General features: G+C 33.3%; 3 protein-coding genes across 4 annotated transcripts in view; all 3 read left to right on the top strand.

Annotated features, from left to right (window-relative positions):
* Window positions 1–240: 240 nt before the first annotated feature.
* Window positions 241–3627, top strand: LOC113502803 (solute carrier family 35 member G1). The gene is made up of 2 exons (XM_026884501.1): window positions 241–487; window positions 565–3627. The coding sequence occupies exon 2, from the start codon at window positions 582–584 to the stop codon at window positions 1620–1622; it is 1041 nt and encodes a 346-aa protein (XP_026740302.1). The 5' UTR covers window positions 241–487; window positions 565–581; the 3' UTR covers window positions 1623–3627.
* Window positions 3628–4224: 597 nt separating this feature from the next.
* LOC113502762 (mediator of RNA polymerase II transcription subunit 21) lies at window positions 4225–5642 on the top strand. The gene is made up of 3 exons (XM_026884434.1): window positions 4225–4382; window positions 4467–4745; window positions 4925–5642. The coding sequence occupies exons 1-3, from the start codon at window positions 4341–4343 to the stop codon at window positions 5048–5050; spliced, it is 447 nt and encodes a 148-aa protein (XP_026740235.1). The 5' UTR covers window positions 4225–4340; the 3' UTR covers window positions 5051–5642.
* Window positions 5643–6183: 541 nt separating this feature from the next.
* Window positions 6184–23742, top strand: part of LOC113502761 — a 97668-nt gene continuing 80109 nt past the window's right edge. For both annotated transcript variants that reach the window (XM_026884431.1, XM_026884432.1), the window contains exon 1: window positions 6184–7386. The gene's annotated coding sequence lies outside the window, so the exon portion shown is untranslated. The remainder of the gene's footprint in view (window positions 7387–23742) is intronic.

Here is a 23742-nt window from a genome sequence, read left to right as displayed (position 1 = left end):
TTGTTGTTGCCTAAACAGTCAAATTGCCGCGTTAAATTGAACGAAGTGAAGTGACAGTTGCACTTGCAATGACCATGACAAAAAATTCTAAATTCTAAATAAATTACATAATATATCGTGTTTGTTTTATGTGTTAATTACGATCGTGTTGCTTAGTCAAAATTAGTATGAAAGGCATAGACATTATACTCTCTACTAAATGTCTTTGATGAAAGGTGCAAAGACATTATATATAATGTCTTTGAAAATTTCATAGCAAATGTCTATTCCGTAAAATGGAACTTGGAAAAACCTTTCAGCGGAAAATCTGCTGAATATTTTCCGTCAACTGTCAATGTCAATTGAAAACGTCGGATTTCAGGAAAAAACTGTGACTGAGCCTGGTTTATTTTTATTGGCATAGCGTATATATAATGGAACTATTATTTTACTAATCGTGTAAATATATTTTAAAAGACTATTTTAGTCACATTCGGATACCCGAAAGGTTTGTAACTGATGCAACAATAAAAAGCTTGTGTTATTAATATTTTACGCTAAATAATGATGCGGGTGCGGTTTCAGGTGGCTTATGTGGAGCTATGCCGGAGCATTTGGAACTCCAACACCTGGTGGACTTGTCGGCGGGAAGCGGCGACGAGACTCTACCAAATCTTCTTGAGAACAAGAGACCTCTGATAAAAAGATGTCCGTACCTCGGCCTGATACTAGCGACGCTATCATCTTTGTTTTTCTCACTGTGCTCGGTCATCGTTAAGAGCCTCGTCAACATCGATCCCATGCAGCTAGCCATGTTCCGATTTATTGGTGTGCTGTTACCAACGATACCTATAGTGATATACACAGAACAGCCTGTCTTCCCTCAGGGGAAGCGCTTGCTTTTATTCCTGCGGTCTATAGTGGGCACCATGGGCTTAATGTTAAGTTTCTATGCTTTCCGCAACATGCCACTAGCAGATGCATCAGTTATAGTTTTTTCTGTGCCAGTGTTTGTGGCATTATTTGCCCGGGTTTTCCTGAAAGAACCATGTGGGATTTGGAATACTATTTCCATTATATTGACTCTTATTGGAGTAATATTAATCACTCATCCACCATTTTTGTTTGGTGATGACCCGAGTGCTGAGCACAACCAGAACTACAATAGTTTAAGAGGAGCGGTGGCTGCCTTCATTTCCACAATATTTGGTGCAAACGCTTATGTTTTGCTTCGAGTGCTCAAAGGATTGCATTTCTCTGTTATAATGACAAATTTTGGTGCTATTGCTATACTACAAACATTGTTTTATTCTTTTGTGTTTGGTGTGTTGTGTATGCCGAACTGTGGCACGGAGAGGTTTCTGGTTGTTTGTCTGGCATTGTTCAGTTACTTGGGTCAGATATTGTTGACTATGTCCTTGCAGATGGAACAGGCTGGTCCTGTCGCCATTGCCAGATCTGCTGATATAGTGTTTGCGTTCCTGTGGCAAGTTATGTTTTTCAATGAGATTCCAAGCAAGTTTTCTGTGTGTGGAGCTGTTTTAGTATTGAGTTCGGTAATGTTAGTTGGTCTTCGTAAATGGGCATTAGCTTTGCCTGCTGATTCGCAGTTGAGGAGCAAACTGGGTGTGCTGGCACGATAATCTGAAGTTTGTTAGTCTCACTTGCATACATAATATTGCTATTATGTTTTATTATTATGACTTGTTTCGTCTAAGTATCAATGGTATTTAAACACTTGAATATGGATTGATTATGATATTATTGATATTTGAAAATGATGGAAGAGGTTGATAAGTTTTTTTAGGTATATTATTGTAACTACACATGTTTCAAGCATTAGTTTTCTAGTCATGTTATTGTTCCTATATGTTATTATATGATGGATTTATAAATAATATAAATACTCAATATTTAAAGGATTAAGTTGGCACACTGTGCTTAGCCTGTTTTTGGTGATGGTTACTCCATCCATCCCCACTCCTACTTAAGTACTAAACGGGTAACTTATTACTATAATATATAGTTTAATTCCATAAGCAAGTGTTTAAAAAACCTTAACAAATACACATTATTCAGTCGACAAACCGTAGTGAGTTTGCTTTAAGTATATATAAGAATGGACAGAAACAATAACTATTATAAATTATAATACTTAAGTAAAACTTTTCACCCTAAAAGACTGTTAAGTAAGTCCACTTGAAGTTGCGTTGTGTGTGTTGGCCTCTTTATCACTTTGCCTAGAGATTGTGTTCCTCATTGGCTTTAATTATTTAGTCCTATATTATATAATTGTTTATCGTTGTAAAGCTTTATCACAACTTGCTTAGATGTGTTATGATAATTCTATTTCTTCTATGTCGTTGACTCAATCCTAGTGATCTCTTAATGTCTACATTTTATTGTTACCTACATATCATCAATGTTATTCATTCTGTTTGATGGGGGTAGATGACAATTTTTTAAACGTCATCAAATATTTCGATCGCCTATCAGCCCACTTCTACACGTATTGAACAAAACTGTGACGTCATTCGCTAGTCGGTTTCATGACGTCACACATCTGTAATTTCTTTTTCTTTTCTAATTTTGTTTAAAAGTACCAATGAGTTTCTCTTACGGACATAGATTTTTATTCGAATCCAGTCATCTACCCTACTGTATTATTTTTGTAAGGTCTCAGAAATTGAATATAGCAATATTTTAAAAGTGTTAAAAAATATTTTGTTGAAATCAAATTGAAAATTGAACAAAACTATTGTCATTATCATCTAATCATTGTAAATTAGTATTTTATCTAGATGTTTTATGTTATAGACTAAAACTGATATTTTTATAGGATCAATTTCATCAGTACACGCTGATTGTTATATCTCATGTTAAGATCAGGTAGTTTAGATGTTAAATTATTTTGTTTACAACTTAAAATCAAATACACTAGTCATTAAACCATAGATACGGCACAATAGTGAAATAGAGTTTGTTAAACTATTTTTTCCAAGGATTGTTGCTATCAACGCCTGCTGTAAAGATGGCGAATTCGTACAGAATGTTGTATTATAGCGTGCGCGTAGCTAGTAACCTTCTGAACTGAAGATGTTATAGGTAGACTGTCATTTGCATAGCTCCCTGATCCTGCCACTCATATACTTCTGGGACTTATCGCCAAGTATCACTTTGCATGTAGTATTATCGTATGCGTGGAAAAGAGATACCGCGCTATGCTGTGTATTACGCTGTCCCGCTTTCACAACCATAATATAATATTACTTGTAAGATGTGGTGGTAGACGTTAAGGAGGTTACTAGCTCACGCGCGCACACTTTAGTACAACAAACGCGCGACTGTCCACTTTTCCGTTTTTATACAAATTGAAAAAAGCTGCCAGTCGCTCGGTACGGTATCTCGCTAGTGCGTAAAAGGGTTCAATCAGGCAAAATCGAACACAACCAAACACCAATTTATACTAATGTTTACCAAGCTTTATATAGTTTGTTAAATTTATCCATTCAAATAATTTAAAACGATGTTTAACGGCTAAATTGGTGTTGTTAACTGTACATAAATTGATTGGATTGTGATATTTTTACTTCTAGTCATAAAATAATATGTACACTGCTTAATTTAATAAATATAATGTTCAATAAATTGTTGTTTTAACTTTATAACGAAGTGTAGAAGCAAGTGTGTCGTTTCGACAATATTTGATTCGGTCCATGTTGGTACACACGGTCTTCTAGTTATATTTCGCACCACGCGAATTTTAGATATAATTTCGAGGAGCTAGATCTCCACAGTAAAGGTCTGTTAGCATGAGAAAACGCCGTAATACCAAATGTAATGATTCTACCACAAATTCTTACGAGTAAATTTCATAAGTTTACCTCTTTTACCCAGTACCCCAATTATAGGTATATTTATTTATTATTTTCTCTGCTTTGACACATGCGCTTATGGTCATAATAGCGAGCCATACCAACGAGCGTATTCAAGGTTTTAAAAACAACAAATGCAAGGAAAACGTAAGAATAACAGATAGGCTAAAATATAATGAAACAGTTTGATGGTCGGTTACAAAATAACACCATCAACTCTGCGTGCTGTGATTTTACAGCAAAGTGTATCGTTGTAATACTTTCATGTTTTTACTACTTTACCAGATTTTCAGCAAATAAAGATATTCGATTTGATTTAGTGCGTTCTGCATTGTGATTATCTTTATCTGTGATTCTTTTGACATTGACAGCTGGTTCACTTATTTGTCAAAGTTTCGCGTCCGACGCTTTTGATTTTGTTACTTATCATTTTTGTCCTCATATAATTTTGAACTTATATCGGAGAATTAAATAAACAAATAAATCATGGCAGATCGTCTGACACAACTTCAGGACACCATAAACCAGGTAATATGGGTTCTTTCGTGCTAATCCAAATGTTGAAATATTGTACAGCAGTTTTATTTACATCATTTTTTATAAACTTTACAGCAAGCTGAGCATTTCTGCAATAGTATTGGTATACTGCAACAGTTTTCTACACCCAGTAAGTTCCCGGGCTTCGACCGGAGCGGTTCTCAGACTCCACAACAGCAACAAAACCAGGAGGACTATGCTATGCTGTTCGCGACGTTGATATCTCGCTGTGCTAAGGATATTGATACACTGATCGAGTCGTTGCCAAGCGAGGAGAGTTCCACTGAGCTTCAGGTGCAAAGCTTAAGGCGTTTGGAAGCTGAGAATAAAGAGGCTGCTGAGCAATTGGAGGAGGTATGTTGTTATTTCAAAATTGCTTAATTATCTTTCCAATAATTTTGTCATTGCAGACTTGATGCTCTGTTATTTTTTTTTAGTTTTCTCGTGTTTGAAACTATGAAGGAGGAGGGAAAACTTTTTTTTTTAATTCTAAGGCTCCAGTATCTAATAATTAATAACATTAACTTTTGTAGGTGGTCCGCCAAGGCGAGATATTACTGGAGAAAATCCAAGGAGCCCTTAGTGACATAGCTCAATGCCAGCTGGACATGCAGAACCCAGCTCTGATCCTCAACAAGGACACAAAGCCACAGTTATAGGGCTCAAAGAAACACGGTACTCACCGCAGATGATCTGATAGACAATATCTGTAAATAGGCTATGATTGTTTGTCTATGATCAGTGATAGACCTTATTTGTTTGTGCATTAAAGAGAAGTGTGTGTAAAAAGGTGTCCTGTATTAGTTTGTGTGGATCTAGAGAACTTGCTTTTCTTCAGCCTAGCCTTTTCCCAAATCTTTTAGGAGATGGCTTCCAGTTGGACTAGGTTTACCTGAATGCTGTATTTGCATATTGTGCTATCACACTTATAAAACCATAATAATATTACCTTTAAGACATGATGTTAGAATCCCTGGACCTTTACAACCTAAAGTTAGACATTCGTCTGTCTGTTGTCAAGTAGACCTCTTTATTCCACATCTAAAAAAGCTTAATTGTATGAGGCTGTGTTAGCCCCTTTACCATTCATGTAGAAGTTCAACAATATGCAAATATGTCCTCCGTAGGTTAGGGTTGATCCGAATTATGTATCTTAATATGTAACAACAATGATATCTGATTGATTTTTGTTTATTGTTGTAAATAAATATGTGTGCACTTAAATTATAAATATAACTTAATCAGACTGTATTTTTTTTAAGTTTTATTTTAGTTTTCCGTTAATTTCCATTCAAATCAGGGACATAGCAGCCTAAAATCCCAGCAAACCAGCTGCATTAGTTGCAATTGTTGCAAAGATTATCAGCGCCATCTAGTTGAACACAACTACAGCATTAACGGTCAATATGAATTATAGATGTCGCTGTAGTTCGCAACGACAACTAAGAACCTCTTAGTCTAACCCATGAATAATGTGAATTGAGATATAAAAGAGATCGTAGAATTATTTAAAAATATTTTAAATGATAGTTATATGGGGCATTAAATGCTATATGCACATAGGACAGATAAGACAACTACCTACTCAAATAAAAGAAAAACCGGGTCCAAGCTATATTAAATGGTTTGTTTTGAACAGTTCTGTATTCCCATTTAATATGATAAAATAATTTACAAAAGAGCGTTTCCTATTTCTTATTTTCGATAGCGTTTGCAAAGTCAGAGCTTAGGGAGTTTGTTATATCTGAAAAAGTTAAACAAACAGTTGACAATACATACGTGCTATGCAAACTCCCACCGCGCTACACGAAATGAGCGGTGCGTCTTCGATTCCCGCGTAGTAAAAAATGTCGTGTGACAAGCGGATAATTTTTTTTCTTTTCAAACGTACAATATTTTAAACTTTTCAACCAACTTGAAAAAGGAGGTAGTCCTCAATTCATCTGTATTTTTTTCATGATTCTTACCTCATAACTTCGTACTGCATGAACCGATTTTGTGATTAATGTGAAATACCTAGCTGTCATTTGGTCCCAAAAAAAAATCATCCAGTTTGGCTGGCACGTAGGTATGTTTTTATTTAAAACTTTATTTACTGAATATGACGTTTTAGGTGTTTTTAGTAATCTACTGGATAGACGTACCACCCTCATCTATTGATAAATAATCACATTAATAATAAACATACAGAAAAGTAAATTTGACGTAAGTAGTCGAGTTAGAATCTTCTTTGTTGGAAGATCAGCAGCTATTCGCTTTATTTGAAAAAAATTATAAATCGTAGAATAGCAATTAAGTACATGTTACAAGTACTTAAGTTTTACAAGTAAATGCGTAGGTTCAATAAAGTGTTAAGAAAAGAGATCAGTCCTCACGCCTATTATTACGAACCATTATTTTAACTTCAATATAAAATACCGCTCAGATGATTTATTACTAACTTGTAAGCTACATCAGTTAATTTGCATTTACTCATAAACTTGACTTTCTCTTCGCAACATTTCTAAGGAGATCACAACAAACCTTTCCCTTAGGACGAAAGGAAGTTTCTCTTGCCCATCCTGGTTTGTCCCTTGGCGTCCGGCTGAAACCGGCCGAGGGCCGTGGGCTCAGCTTGTAACTACAGAATTCTTGAATCAGAACCTTTACATTCACACGCGGCCCCAAACACACCCAGTCTCGCCGACGCGCGCTCACCTGCAGTTGATAACCAACCTCATAGCCGCGAGCACGCTCCACGCTTCACGCTACCGGTTTTTAATCGCACCTCTAGTGACGTAAAAAAAAAAAACAACAACGTTCGTTCATCAACTCTCATATAATTCGAAATCTAAATTTGAATTTGTAATGAAGGACTCGGGATTGTGACAGTTTGATATTTTTGTGTTTTTTTTTTGTTTTTGGGATTGCACCCGAATAGTGTGGGGAAGTGAATGTGAAAATTGGGATAGGCCCGGGAAGAAGGGTCGACTCGTCCTTCGCGCGTCCGCGACAGGTATGTAACATAAAACCTTTACAGACCTAGATACTTTATTTAAAATGTTTACATTTACGATAGCCGACACTCCAGTCAACAATCTCTACATACATTATCGCTAATTAGCCCTGATAAGGGATGAAAACTAATTAAATATTCAAGATCTTTCAGTAATTTTCCTTGCCTCTATAAGGTAAATATTAAAGCAGTTGTATTCTCTTCAATCGCCACTAACTTTCTATAATTACGTACCATAATACCAGTTAGGAATTCAATTAATTTATGTTTGAATAACGCTTGTCGGCAACTCGGCACCTGTGCTTTTCTCTTGTACTAAAATATGCGCAAATATATATAAACAGGTAATTGGTCATTAGTGAAGTGCTGTTGGTACTAAAGTGTTAGAGAGAAATAAGAAAGGTCGCTATGAAGGTTAGGACTAAAATGGTTAACACTGGTACTTAGGGTTTTCGTCCACCTGACGATTTTCTTCGCTTCAAGTCATGTGTTTTCGCAATAAACATTATGAGAGTTATATACCGGTTGTTGTTTATGTTCCTACATAAGTGTGATAGGTTTTGTATAAGCTTGCTTGTAATAATGATGGAAATATAAAAGTTTGTTTAGATAATAAAAATATATATTGCGAGGATTTAGATATGAGTTTGAATGTTAAATTAGATTAACGTCAAAATGACGGAATTGATTTTGATGACATTTCGCTTATAACCTTGCTGCAGCCTGCATTAAATGATTAAAGGACGCTTTTTATTTTAAATTAATTAATCGTTTTTAAATATACTTTACAAACTGATTCATTTATGTACCTTAAAGTTCTGTGGCTGACGAACGACTGAAAGAAATTAATCTTTAATTAATTACGCTAATCTCGAAAAAGAATGTTTCATGATCAAATAATAAAGTGAACAATGATTTCAACAATTTATTTGATGTTTCATTGCTTTTATTGGACACTTTAAGTTATATTATACACCCAATTAGTGTCTAATTGCACATTGCGTTTTTTTGCAACCTAAGTTATTTAATCTCAGAAAAGTTTATTCTTTCTCTCAGTCTCTTTTTCTCAGTAAAATGTTTATTTTTTCTTTGCTCCAAGCCCGCACGTTGTCATAAATTCACAATATAAGAAAATCGTGCTTAAATTTAATTACAATTTGTACATAGGTTTAGAATTCCATAGAGGACAAAAATTTTGGTACTAAATAATACGAGATAATTTAACTGGGCAACCCGTCATTTGCGTCACATCCCGAGCTAGATACAGTCAAAATTCAAGTTTAGAATAATCCTAATATTCTCTACTACATGCCCAGTTTTACCTCAGACTGGTATTCAGTAATATAGACCACAGAACTAATTCCTAGAACTTCGTACCTATCGTCTATTGTTAGCAGATAATTGCATAGTTCTGTACACCACAGAGGCTTATGTTGGTAACTAGTAACTTGTCCTAGGTACTTTAAAGGTTTTTATAAACCTCGTTAATTTACAGCATGCTTAGCGTGTCTTTACCCAAATAGTCTCCATGCTTTGGTGCAATTTTACAATTATAGAATCCCGGCAAACGAATTTTGATGTATTTAATTGCCGTTTTAATGTAATTCACAACACGTGTTTTATATTCAACTTAACATATAACTCACTTCTAACAAAGTATTAAAAACTTGCTAAAATAGAGGTATAGAGCCTGCAAAATTTCCGATTGCAGCGATCGAAATCAAACGAACCTTTCAACTCTGTAGTGTTAATCACAGAAATATACTAATTTAAATTATGCTCAATACAATTCCAATTAATAACTTAAAGCCTATCAACTAAATAGTAGTAAATGTAATAGTAAAACTAGTAGTCTTCCACCGTAGCGTAGGAAAAGACTATGCTGCAAGCAAAAGTAGAAGCGTTCAATTAATTCATCGCTAATCAAAAAACATAGACCAAAATCAATTAGAATCAGGGTCGGAGTCCTATCTCCAAAACTAAGTATTCAATAAACGTGAAGTGCCAGAAAAAAGCATTAAATTACTCTCTGCCCAGCGGGGTCCTATTCTCAAAACGCACGTAACTGACATTTAACAAGGACTAAGTGACCACTGACATTTGAACCGTCATTATGTAGACAAATAGAAAACGCGGATGTCGCTTCTCTAGCCAAGTTGTAAGATAGTTATATTATCGACAATAACATTGATTTTAACTAGTAGCTTTAGTATCTCTTCAAAAAGATATTTGTGATGATTTATTAATGTATCTTAACTGCCACACATTGGCGGTGGCTCAGTTTATTTAAGCTCTGCCACTTACATACGCACCTGTCCAATTTGCCAAACAATTGGCCCAATTTGGCTCTCCGCGCTACCTTAACTTACAAAAGTCATTTTATTAAACTTAGATAGACAGACAGGTGTACAATGATTCACAATCTGAATCGTCCGAACATCTCAATAAAGTAGAGAGCCACTTACTCTTAAGACTCCTAACCTATGACTATTGCTGTGGTGTGAGGGAGAAAGCGCTACACGTTATAAAGCGACGTCTCGCTTCAACAACAATCGTGTTATTTTAGAAGATCGTAGTAGGCCCCTAACCACTCGATAACCTGCCATATACTAGAGAATGAGACGAAATGTTTGCGGATGTCTCGTGAAAGTGTTGACCCCTTCAAAACCGGCTCGCTAGACGCCGAGGGTTTCCCATCCACAATATGTTGTAATATACACTTTATATGAGTAAACGCTTTGAGAGTTTTATGCATGTTTCAATTTGCTCTTTTTAAGCTTAAAACATCTCATTTTTATGTGACAATTTTTCGACCCAAATTGCGATACGACCTATTACTATTGCCTCTTTTCTGAGAAAGAGCTGATGGAAAACTATGGAGTCACTATAGGAACTGATATAGGTAGTAATTTTTCATGTCGCGTCAGTTGGAGGTTTGTTAGAGGTTCAGGATAAAAATAAAATTGTATTTAGTGCCTATGAGTCTCTTTAAATCACAACCAGATTATATTTAACTTCAAATACATACTAAACATTTAGACACACATTTACCTAAGCAACACTTCGATTAAAATGTCTTCACGCAAATATAATTTAGTAAAACGTTTAAAAATGTTGCGGATAGCTTGTAGGATTGTCAGTGATTTGTCTTGAGGTGCAGGCATGCAAGGACGGGGTATATTCGTGGCCCTTCTCTAAGACTGTATCTATTCTAAGTATTTTCAAGCAAACATTATACTGATTTCTAAATAAACAACTAGTTTCGGCTATATTTTCGATGATAATTGAATAATGTACTTTCCTAAGTGTATTAAACTCTTTAAAGGTCAATTTAAAATGAAGGGGATCTATTACTTAAAATACCGGAACTTGAACGACCGCGTAATGTTTGTTGTATGGTAGAAATATTTTTTTTTTAAACTTTAGATATTAACGGAAACATATAAACATAGCCTTAAGTTACAGTATAATTTTTAAACGACAAAATAAGATCTTATCTGTTATTAGTCTTTATAACCAGATGATCTTCGATTAAATGGCCGAACCTTAAAAAAATACAAAATTGCGTCTATGGAATCATGTTTTTAAATCATATCTATATAATTACCGCCAATGTTATGTTTTTAACACGTGGAGGTTGGTAGCCTTGTGGCCTCCGGACTAATGGCTATGATAATAAATTCGGTGCAAACCACACAAACCTCGATTTTCCAGTTATATGACGATATCATTTAAATCAATAAACGGTCGCGCGTATTAGTTGAACGCCATTTTATTTTTATTTTGAAATTAGAAAGATTGGTCGAGTTTGGTTAGAAGGCAATTTGGTGATAAAAAGTTTTTAGGATAAATTCTAATGAATTAAAACGAAATTTAATTTTTAAATACTTTTCATAATTATCGTTTTTTTTTCTTTTGGCAAAAATACCCCGATAATTACGAATATGTTGATATAAGTGTCATTATTAACAGAACGCAAATATTCCCACACTAGAGTCCAATATCACTTTCTCCGAAGTTCCTAACCCCAGGTTATTGACTTTTGACACTAAACTTAATTTAAAATCTAGTGATTCAAATAATTTAAAGCTCTTCGGTTGGTAGACTTGTTCATTAGTACTTAATTACTTATGCAACAGTCTATAATACCCGGACATTATAATATGACGTAGGTACTCATAGACCTGCTGACGTAACTCACACAAAACATACATACAATATGCCGAAAAAAATACTCTTTATTTAAAAATAAATTCAGCAACTAAAATCTAAAAGGAGGTCCATTATGATTAGATTTAAATCAAGAATTTACAATCAAAATGCTTATTTAAAATTCGTAACGACAACAGCTTCTAAAATTGACGCTTAAAAATCAAATAAACCAACGCAATATTCAAATCATTCTCAAATGCGGTTGATTTGGAAACAAGGACGTGTGTAACTCATGTGTGGCCAAAGCCTTAACCCTATTTTAAAATAAACAAAAATCGTGTTACGTCAAATGGTCGCTTGTTATATTGTTAGCGGGTTTAATTCGATAATCGATGCTTGTTTGTTTTTATCTCGGACTTCATTTAGACTTTGTGGTTTGTTTTGTTTTATTGAAGTTTGGTAACTCCATTAGAGGCATTAGCTATTCATATTTCGTAACTTTTTATAAAGCATTTAATGGGATCCTATACGTGCAAACTTTTCGTCTCAGAAGTAAAAAAATCTTTTTAATAAAAAAGAGCTGTAAGTTTTATTCTGTGCCCAGAAAAATGGTCTAGATTTTTAACTTTTATTTAATACAATAAAAGATACGTAAAATGTCTTCTTCACTTTGCAACCACGTCCGCTTCAAAAATAGAATATCGACCAAGAAATTTCGTGTCTTCGCACTTGTCGGCCATATTATTATTTATTTAATAACGCCATCTTGCGGCTCACCTTGACATTTGGCGGGTCCGAGTCGAGCGTGAATCCTCTTTTAATTTGTAAACTCATGTTATCCGTGTTTTTGTTCGTTACATTATAATTTACTACTTATCTAATGTGCTATCATCATAAACAGCGATTTTAAGTGGTAATTTAAGCACGACAACCTTTAAGTTAAAGATATTATGTAAATTCAATTTTTTTTTTGCAGAACTTGTTATTTTAAAAGGTAGATTTTCATTAGTTACCTGAAAACATTTATCTGCTTTCTTTCAAGTGATGTAAACGATTAAAAGTTTTCTTTTCGAAACATGGTCAAAAAAGTTACTCAGAAGAATCTTGGCAAACGCAAATCAATTTTCAAGGATATAAAAACTGTCTCAACTTGCTAACAACCTTACTAAACACTGCCACCTAGACGGTGACGTTTGTGTGCACAGACTATTGTAAATTAACACTTTTCTATTTCGAGTTTCTCTCTGCATGTTCACGTATGAAATATAACATTGCTAATATTGTTAATATTGTCGGCTTGTCGTCAATCCTTGCCCTGTTTGAACTTATAGACCATTGTTTGGAATATGTGCAAACACCAAGAAAGTTCAAGGCGGCTGTTGCATCACAAATGCAGTAATAAAAACTAATGTTCGTTCGTATATCGCGAAACGAACGCTTCACACGAAACGAGGGGCTTTTAGCGTATCGAACTGTCTTTCGGTATTAACTATTGAAAAAAAAACCCTTGCATGTTAGCAATTCTTTATAGTAGACATAAATAAATCAATTTGACATGATAATGGCTGAATAGGTGACGGGAATAGGCCAATGGCGGCAAGAAAAAAAGTACCTAGTATCTATAAATTTCAAAAAATACGCGCTACATAGTTTTTTAAAATGATTCAAAACTAAACTAATACTTATGAAATGTTAGTCTTTTGAACAAGTCTGGAGAAGTTATTCTACAAACTTCAGCCTTTTTACTAACAGTACCTACTACCTAAGTTTCAGTTTTATGCCTATTTTACAGGTTAAAAGGCACTGAAATGGACAAAGTTTAATGAAATGTGTTCGATATTCATCTTTTATGTATCGCTTTGATAATAGTCCCCTGTCGTGTTCGAAACCATTTTACAATAGATAGTGTTTTCCAATCCAATTGTTACGAAGCTTGAACTATACAAGATTAAAGATTGTGTTTGCGATAATACTGATTAGCATTTTAGTGGTTAGTATTTAATTTGAACATTTAACAAGTCAATTGTTTCATTGAAACTGCAATGCAATGAAACGAATGAAAAAAAAAATACAACCGTTCGGGTGTAATGGAGGCAATTCGAACTTTTAAAATAAGAACTCATGTTAATGGTTATGGCCCCATATTTAGTTCGAAATTCAAAAATATCAACAAATGAACTTCGTTATCTTACATAGTTACAAGTGAAGCTAATAAAAGCGTTTTAATAAAACAATACAGATGCAAAAATGATTACGTCATGTTTAATTAGAACTGGCCACTTATTATTGTAAGAATGTTTGTTGTTTACTCTGCATATTTAAACAATTAAAGCAGTTCGCGAGACAATACGTTGTTATGCAATGTAATTATACATATTGTTAATAAACATAGTTGTTTGAGATCGATGACCTGTCAGCTGTAACTAGGTGCTTTGTTTGTCGTCGTAAAGGTTGGATTTAAATTGCAGCCTCTTTTTTAGGAATGAAGTCAACTTGCCTCTTGGTAAAATACTATATAATTACAGGTGTATAGAAGGTTGGTATGTTATAACTTTATAAACTATGTAATATCAAAATTCTACATTAAAACAACCCAACAAATATTACACAAATGTGCATTAAAAACTAAGCAGACATTCACATCTAACCTAAATAAAAACGAAAACTACATTTATGACTAAAAGGTTTCGCTCCAAAAATTCCGAGTTTCTTGTCAACGAGTAATATTTTAATAAAAATTACATAAATGCTGGCAAAGAGTGCGGTCAGGGTATTTGAACTTCGAACTATGTAAAAAAAAAACAATGATCAAATCATTTTTTTCTATTGAATTCTATTTTTAATTTCAATTTATACTGGCTTTGGTAAGAAAGCTTTTGTGTGTATTGCTCAAACTTCGCGAGTCGTTCACGTTTGCTGGCTGAATAAGTAAATAGTAAAACGTAGTTGGGTAACGATTCTAAACGAGAGATTTTGCGTTGAAGTGAAATATTTGTCGATTGATTTCGTAATAGGAGCTGTTAGCCGAGTTAGGAAGATGCACGACGAATTAAATACACATTTAAGAATGCGTCTATTTTGAGTGCATGTTACGAAATTGTTTGTCTACTTGGTTTTGTTTTAGTTGCGTTGGAACGGTTAATATATATTTTTTATTGTGACGTAAAATTGAATTATGTTTAGAATTTAGTCTGTCTAGTTACAACAAGCATTTTAAAAATAATACTACCTTTTATTTGTAATTTTTTTAGTTAGATTATTACAATAAATTTGCTTCTTTATCAATTTCGTATTACGCTACGAAACAATTCAAGATTGACGCTGACATTTTAATATAGTGTCTTGTTTTTGAAAAATAACAGCAAAGTCACCACAATATTAATAAAATCTGTATCTGCAATCCAATTGTGTTGGCAAAGGTATACTCTATACAGGATTGCTCAAGCCGGGTCAATGACTGTACCGTTGTTATTTGAATGGAGAACACAAAGCTAATTCATCTTTATCGATACTTTTTACTAACCCGCCATTTAAATAAAATACCGCCTAGATATTTAAATTTGGAACTCTAGTGCTTGTAACATAAAGCCAGAATATTTTTTTAAATTCTTATATTAACTAATAAAAGAGTTTTAAACACATTCTGCTCTCTAATGGTATTAAAAAACTTATTATAGTAACTGTTTGCAAGCAGTAAAGTTATAGATCTGTACCCGTTCTTTTTTATTAAATAAATGTATCTAGCCTTGATGACCACAATAATATTATGACCTTGTTAGTTCGAGTACCTACACAAGTACTTACTAACTTACAATGATATGATCTAACGAATAGGTCCAAAACCAAGTTATAATACTATATAATCAGATTTAATTTATTGAGAATTTATTCTATATGGTTTCCTCAAAAGTAATCATTTCATGAATAGCTACACCTTCATTAAGTGGCCGAAAAATCTAATAGAAATTTACAAGATTAAAACAATTAACGCGCCAAGTGACCGACTTTTGGTCGTAATTGAATTAATTTCTAGCAAAAAGTGCAACACTACTTACCATGCGTCTAAAAACCTACGTACCAACTTCATAAACATTTTAAAGAGAACTAAATCATCATGTAATGAATCAAACAATTCCTAGATATAAAAATAGTCTACTAATTTATCAAAACAAACCGACCAAGAAGTATTTATTAAGCGTGTCAAACACGTTTAGTAAGCTCCAGCGAGTCCGAAAAAAAAGTTTTAAAACAAGGCTTTTCACTTTCGTCTGCCGTAGCTGTAAACAACACGATGCTTGCCATGTGTATCGCGACCTGCTCAAATTCTCAAAAGTTTTACATCAATTTATCAACTGGTAACACTGCAGTTGAAGCCAAAGTTTTTTTTAGGTTAATTACTGAATTAAGAGTAGATGTTTATTTGGCTTAAAAGATTGAATTAATCTTAAATGATATAAAAATGAGTTCAGACAGAGTTTTATCGAGAGATATTTAATTTAGTTGTAAGTATATCAATTTAATGCAACTTATTACCTACTTACAGTTTTATTAGTGCCATTCACGCGGTCAATATAATTTCTTGTTTATTCGTTAACGTTGTGCGTGAAGCTATTTGTCACCACAATACGTAAGTACGTGTACATTTTAAATTAAATTTAAATTTAATTTGTGACAAACATAATTAGACGTTTACAAGAAAAAAAAAGGAATCTATTTTAATTAGTTTCTAGTTATATCTTCAAACATCGCTTCATATTATTATATGCCTTCTTATAATTTTATCTGACTCGTCTTAAGCCCATTATGGAGCAAAAAAAATCCTTAAGTAGTAACTGAGAGGACAAAATAAAACACCCAAGTGTGAACAATTGAATTAGCAGTCAAAACTCAATGCTACTCGACGCATCACGTATCCACGTTTCAATGTTAACACAAATAAACAACATTGAACATTTTCCTTCGCTTGTTTTTTATTGATTTTTCCTATTCTTTCTTTATTTATATCTGGCCAGCCTTGCGTTTAAAAGTGACAGTGTCGCAAAAACGTTTTTTTGCCAATACTTGAATAGCCAGTTATTGTATTAATTAATCTATATCTTTGATTCATCGGACTTTCGGTCAAAGGCCTTTCTAGGCGTCGATATATTTACATAGTTTATTCTCAATACCGTCTAAAAATATAAAAAGTTTTATAACTTATAAAAAACAACAAATTAAACGCAATATAGTGTCTTAAACTTTCTTTCTGTATGGAACGAAATCCGATCGAAGTTTCGCTTTCAGCCGCAACAAGTTTGGTATAACTAATTGGAGCCAAAACTGGCCGAAAACGAAAATGAATTTTTGGTCTAGAAAGTCCATACAATGTCCAACTCGTTTTTAATTCGTAAAATATGTACATACTCTTATTAGTGTCGCTGTATTTTTAGTTTTTACACACAAACAGAATGGGCTATCGCTCTAACATATTATATCAGTAACACATATTCAGTTAATTACGATGGATCTGACTAGATACAAAACCCAATAGGCCAATATAACTTAAGGAAACGGGGTAGATAGATAGATACCGAATATATTAGAAGCAGATTGCCAAACATTTATGAAATATTCAGGATTCACTTGAAGGCTTATGACGCGTATTTGAAACTCGCAAAATTCACGTGAAGACATATTTATAGAAAAAAGTTTAACTCACAATTACGGACAATCTACACGTCACAATATAAACGCTACACAACAGAACAATACAACTTATCCCGGTTAAAGACTAGTTTAATTTAATCTTAAACTCATCTAACTCAGTTATAGTTGACAGACAGTTGTTAATCGAATTATTGTAGAGCAAAAACCATGTGTTTACAATTTCCCCGCAATGGGCATCAAGGTCGACGATATGTCACACTCATGGCATTCTAACCCCCCTTCAGACCAACACCTCTTGAACACTTAATTGTGGGAGCGAGATAGCTATAAACTTTGTAGAGCGACGTCTCGCTTCCACCTACACAATTGTCTTACTTAAGCTGACGGAAGGCCCCATAAGATCGCGGCCGTGAAATTTGGAGCGAAAAACTAGATTTTTACCATTAAAACATTATGTGCACCGTTAATGTGTAGCTAGTACAAATAAGAAAATAATAGAGCCTTGCTCTTAATATTGGACATCGAGAAATGAGTTTTCTCGATAGAGGTCCGTTACCAACGAGATGAAACTGTGAACTTGTGTTGTTTGATGGAGATCTCTGTCATAGTAATCCAAATAAAAGTTCATCGTAATAGGGAACTCAATGTAGAGTCATTTGAGAAGACAACTTGTAGGCTTACCAGTAATTAGTTAAGTTTTCATTCACTTCAATAAATAGTCAGAAAAAATAAAATTGTAAATATCACCAACAAAATAAAACCAGTATGGATAAAAAATATTTATTTGACCTCTTCACACTACAAAATATTAATATGTATTTCTATTATAGTCAAGGTGACATTCAAGAAATAGATAGATAAAATTACGAACTATTAACAACTTTTAAAATACAAAAAATACAAAGTTAACGTCTAAAACAAACATTAAAACACAAAAACAAGACGTAATTAACCTTTTATTTTTCCTTTATCTTTACTTAGATTAAAGAGATGTGGTCATACGGCGTTCCGAAAAACCTACAGATTAAGCTAAAATCGAATCAAATGCGATAACTTAGGTCTTTTTAAAGCCTAATATGGCCATAATACTCAACAACAACCACCCTACTACAACCTAATACTCTTTCAAGCTTACAACTCTACTACAATAAACTATTTTTCATTTTTACATAGGCATGCATTTACATACGTAAACTAATATAATATTATTTTATACATATAAATGTAATAATTCATAATCATGATGTTTACATCATAATAATTGTTAACTTGAAGAAGCACCTCTTGACATTACGAAATCACCTCGACTCGTAATACCAAGTGATGATGGCAGCGGCGTAGTATTAAAGCATCACGTTATGTCACAGCTTAAAATACGCGCCATATTTATTTCGTTTTGTTTATGGCTACCCTGCTTTTGGTAGTAGGTATATCTTTATAGTATTGAATTGTTGATAAATGATTTCTGTCTTCCTCGCTAAGTAATTATAATATTTGTTTGCATTGAAATTGGCTAAAGCAATATTCCTTATTCATCAGTCCATGTCATTTACTATTTTTTATGTTTTTATTTTACCTTTAACCTCTAGGCATAGGTGATAGGGCACGGCCATAATAAACTTCCACCGCCAAACGTAACGCTAAAGGAAAGATGAAATTCTTAATATAATCTTACTTGGGATCAGCAAAAAACTAACACTTGATATTGCTTCCCTCAAGTGGGCGCCATAATATTTTCGCCCGGGGTGTCAGTGTTTACGCTTACAACTTCTCAGTTCTTTAGTCAAATAAAAAAAAATCGTTGTTCCAAGTAAAATAATAAATCTTATTCCCACCTTGAGCTTATCTAGAACTGTTTCTAATCAAAAAGTAAGTTGGTATCAATACGAGCGTAGGTCTCCAACTAAAACTAGTTCGGTAAAATATTAATATATTCGCTGCAAGTCTCAGCGTTTTAGCTATTTGACCTTAGTGTGGCATTTGTAAAATAAACAACTATGTACATTGGAATTCTTAACAATATTATTGGTGCAAGTTTAGTATTCACAATTTCTATCATGATTTGGACATCGATATGTTGAAAAGGCAATTTATAAGTTGTATTTTTAACTATTATACACAGCAAGGAAAAAATAAGCTTAAGATATTTTTTTAAACAAGGAATAAACATTGATCATTGACGTTGAGGTTACCTTATGTAAATTTTGGCGCGCAAAATTTACATTCCTTAAACGTAATGTCAAATTGACGTATTGATGTTTTAAATGAAACTGGTTTTTCTTTTTATTAAGTTGCAATAATAGTCGTCTGGTAATTCATTTGCCTATTACTGAATTTGTTTTAAGATTTAAAAACCATTTTCATTTTTAAATCTAAGTTACATACTTAGATTTAAAAAAGGGAATATAAAACTTAACGATTTTTGCGAATGTCGAGACAATATTAATTAAGGATGGTGAACGTACCTACATCTCGTATCCAACCGTAGCTGTAGGTAGCAACCATGTAAATTTAAATAAAAGTGGCCATTGGAGGTGTGACCGGTGTCTAGATGACATAATCCATAATCATTTCTTATGAGATAGAACCTCGAATACTCCTCTCACTCTTAAACCGTAGCTATAAGACCTATAATGCAATAACGCGAAAACCATATTATAATATTTTTGGGCATCCTTCGAATTATTTTAACATATACATGTAATGTAAACATTATCACTATAAAGTTAAAGTTTATTTTTGCTTGGCCGAAGTGTATGAGTAACTTTGTTTTATCATAATGCGCGATTTTAATTTTAGTATCCAATGCCAAAATTGTTTTTAATTATATCATGTCGATGGCCAATACTCGGTATTGTCAACTGGTTGGCCTTATGACATGTGTTTTCCCTATAAAAAAAATGTTTGAAACTTAATTACCTACTAGATAATCTGTACCCAATTGGTAGAAACATTCTTAGGGTCACATTAACATTTTGAATTTTCTTCATTTTGCTTTGTCAGAAATCGGTACTGCTTGACTTTGATTTAAACCTATTAATCAGGTACCTGAAGCTAAACATTTGCATAAAATTTGATGGCTATATTAAATAATAATATAGCACCATTCAGAGCTGTTTTTACATAGGTACTTTTTCTACTTACTTCGTCTAATAGCTATGACAAGCGAAGCAGCAAAATATTTTTAAATCGAGGACTTTTGTTTGTCGAGGCAGGGGTATTCCTCATGAACACCTGCTTTCGCGGGCTAAGAAGTGGGTATTGTCAAACTCTTACTGACTAAGCCTGAAAAGCCGTACGACATGCTTTGGAAACCTTCACTAATATCCTGACTCTACCCAGCTGCTATATAATTTTCTTACAATAACATAAAATAGTATAATCCCATTATATAATTAGGAGAAATGCTAATTTACCTTTATTTATAAAGAACTGTTGATGTGGAAATTATTAATTTGGTGGTCGTATTAAGGTATAATGTATGAAATTATGTCCGTGTGTATCTAGTTCACGTATTACGTAAATAAATGTGGTTTGGACTTGATTGACTATTTTAAACTCGCATTGTAACAAACGGAAGCTGAATCGATCGGAAATGTGACGAGATCATGGGAAACCGATGACACGCCCTTGAATTTCGATTGTCGAATCGATTACCAATTATCGATTATATTCAATCAATGATGATAGTTGAGAATGACGTGCGTTAAATTTTAAATCGGATTACAATTGAATTGGTGAGACGATGACTTAACAAAAGTAAAAAAGAACATAATATTTATATTCCTTTTTATAAAGATGTGGCATGGGTCGCCATTTAAAAATGCAGTTTTAGAGACCCGAGTTAAGTCGAAAATTGATGAAAGAAAACTATTGATTTACTTGAATATCCTAATTGCCCGTAAGATTTCTTACCTTACCAAACACGTTAATCCAAATCCAAGCAAACTATTTTGATAATAACTAAAAGCTTAACTAAACCTCGTGTAGATTAATCAACTCCGGTCCAAACAGCTTCTGCCAAACTTAATTGCAATGTTTGTAACACTATAAATTACGCTATAAATTACATTTAAAAACCATGCTGTTTCAACAGGTTTTGCGATTTCCAGAAACCATTTCTTGTAATTTATCTCATTTAGTTGGAAAAATATATCTAGGTAATTAGAACCTACTTACTTTATTGTGTGTAGCGCTGAATTTCTATTAAAATAGCTGTATAGGTTAACTGTTTTGATTTCTGGGAGCCTAGTACCAACTTCATACAGAACCATAGCTTGAAGACAAATTACATTTCTAACAAGCACGAATCATCTACGTATTAAACTGTCAAGTCCAAGTACTGTCATTTGTCAAAAAAGAACGTCATTTCCATACATTTGAAGGTTACATTTGATGTAACATTCTAAGCCCTTAGTTACGATATGTAAGTTATATAATTGATGATTTCGTGTGAGTATCTAACAATTTAAGAGGCCGGTGTAAGCAGCGCGCAACTGCAATTCGACGCGAGCCAAAAATCGGACGAAACATTGCTATCTCTATCGGACTTCTCGCGGCGCAGCGCGTAGCTGTGTGCGTGCGTGTAGTACTTTTGTAGCGAGCGAGCGAGCGATTCATAATGACTGATAACCACTGCATTGTACTAATTTTGTTTAGTAAATGCTTTATTTTTGTTATTTAATTTTCGGAACCGTTGGTGAACACAAAAACCAGTTATGCTTTTTTTGGAAATTATTGTACGATGTCTATATCAGAAGATTTAATGATATTAGGTATCTTAAATCTAAAAATCTAATAAAATAAAACGTGAACGAAAACTTTTCAATACAAACGTACCGTCTTTTGGTATTACCAAAAGACGGTATTTAATTTATCTAGGTTCCTAATAAACTTTTAGTTTAAAACGTTTACTATTACGAAATGCCAGCGAATTGCATTTCGCATATTTTAACACCGCTAACAGCATGTTTTCAACTTATTTTTTCTGTAATTTAATTCTGAATATTTAATAATAATTAGTCGCAGTGTGATGATAAAATACATATTTTTCAATTTGGACCAGTAGTTCCTGAGATTAGCGCGTTCAAACAAACAAACTCTTCAGCTTTATATATTAGGACCTATAGAAGTATAGATAACATTTATGAGCTTAAATATGATAGAAAATACAAAAATTTTGCTAATATAAAGCGCCTTCTCGTTTATAACCACAACAATATCATAACGGGCCGTGCAGCAGAAATCGTAATATTTTAATTTCGCTATAACTTCAGAACCAAACGTCCAATTTTAATTATTCAAAGACCAAATATTATCTACATTAACTGTACATAGTGATGAAATAATTAATTTTGATAAGGATTAATAGCATGAGTAAAATAAACGCGTTTAAATGTAGTCCAAAAAAAATGAAGATTTTTCAATAAAAAAAATGGTTATTGTACCTCACTCGACATAGATAGGTATAGTGTGTCGCGAACTTTTTTGTAGATATTTATGACATCTACAATTACTTAGAACATTTTATGGTTCTATCTTTAATAGTTTAGGCAGGGTACGCAAAATAAGTAACTTTTTTGGTTGATTATTTACACCTTGTGTTCGAAAAACCCTAATATCTTACGGAAGCCTATTTTTGTGCAAAATTAAATATAGCCTATATTACTCGTGGATAATGTAGCTTTCGAATGGTGAAATAATTTTTAAAATCGGTCCAGAAGTTTATGAGCCTATTCAATACAATGAAACAAACAAAGTTTTCCTCTTTATACTATTAGTGTAGATTAAAATTCGGTAAATTTAAAATGATCAAGAGTATGTTTTCGTTATGAAACTTATTTTTTGGTACCTAATAGGTAACAAATATTACGTAAGTAATCCAACCCAAGTTTATTTTTTTTTTGCAATAAGAAAGAGTACCTATTGTTTTACACTATCCCATTTTTCCATTAAATCTTTTTCCAAATATTTCACTCCCACCACATCCATGTATTGGCTAGAGGCCTCCGTCGACTCCGTCCTAACTCGCCTATACCTACGCGATAATCACCTACAGCGAGCGACAACTGTTACCTACTAAGTTCCGTTTAAAATTTTAAAGTAGGTATGCTAGAGGCGGTTTATTTAAATATTATATTAAACAGTACATACATTAATGTTAGGTAATATTTCGTAAGTAAATAGTTAGTTAATAAAAAATATATTTATTACTAGCTTTTCGCCCGCAGCTTCGTCCGCGTCGATGTCGGTTATATCGCGTTTCCAAGAAAGAGAACTCTTCAAAAGTCCGGGATAAAAACTATCCTATGTTCTTTCTCAAGGTCAACTCTATCTCTGTACCAAATTTCATTAAAATCAGTTCGGTGGTTTAGACGTGAAGGCGTAACAGCCAGACAGACAGAGTTACTTTCGCATTTATAATATTAGGTATAGTAGGGAATATTAGTAGGGATTAAAACGTTTTTTTTTTTCATACCTACTTTGTTAAAATTTTACTTTGCTTGTAGGTACGTACTACGTAGTAGGTACTGTGCCAAATTTCATTAAAATCAGTTC

Source organism: Trichoplusia ni, chromosome 18 (genome assembly GCF_003590095.1).
Source record: "Trichoplusia ni isolate ovarian cell line Hi5 chromosome 18, tn1, whole genome shotgun sequence".
NCBI lineage: Eukaryota > Metazoa > Arthropoda > Insecta > Lepidoptera > Noctuidae > Trichoplusia > Trichoplusia ni.
The sequence above is the reverse complement of the archived record's forward strand: the minus strand, read 5'-3'. Positions and strand labels throughout refer to the sequence as shown.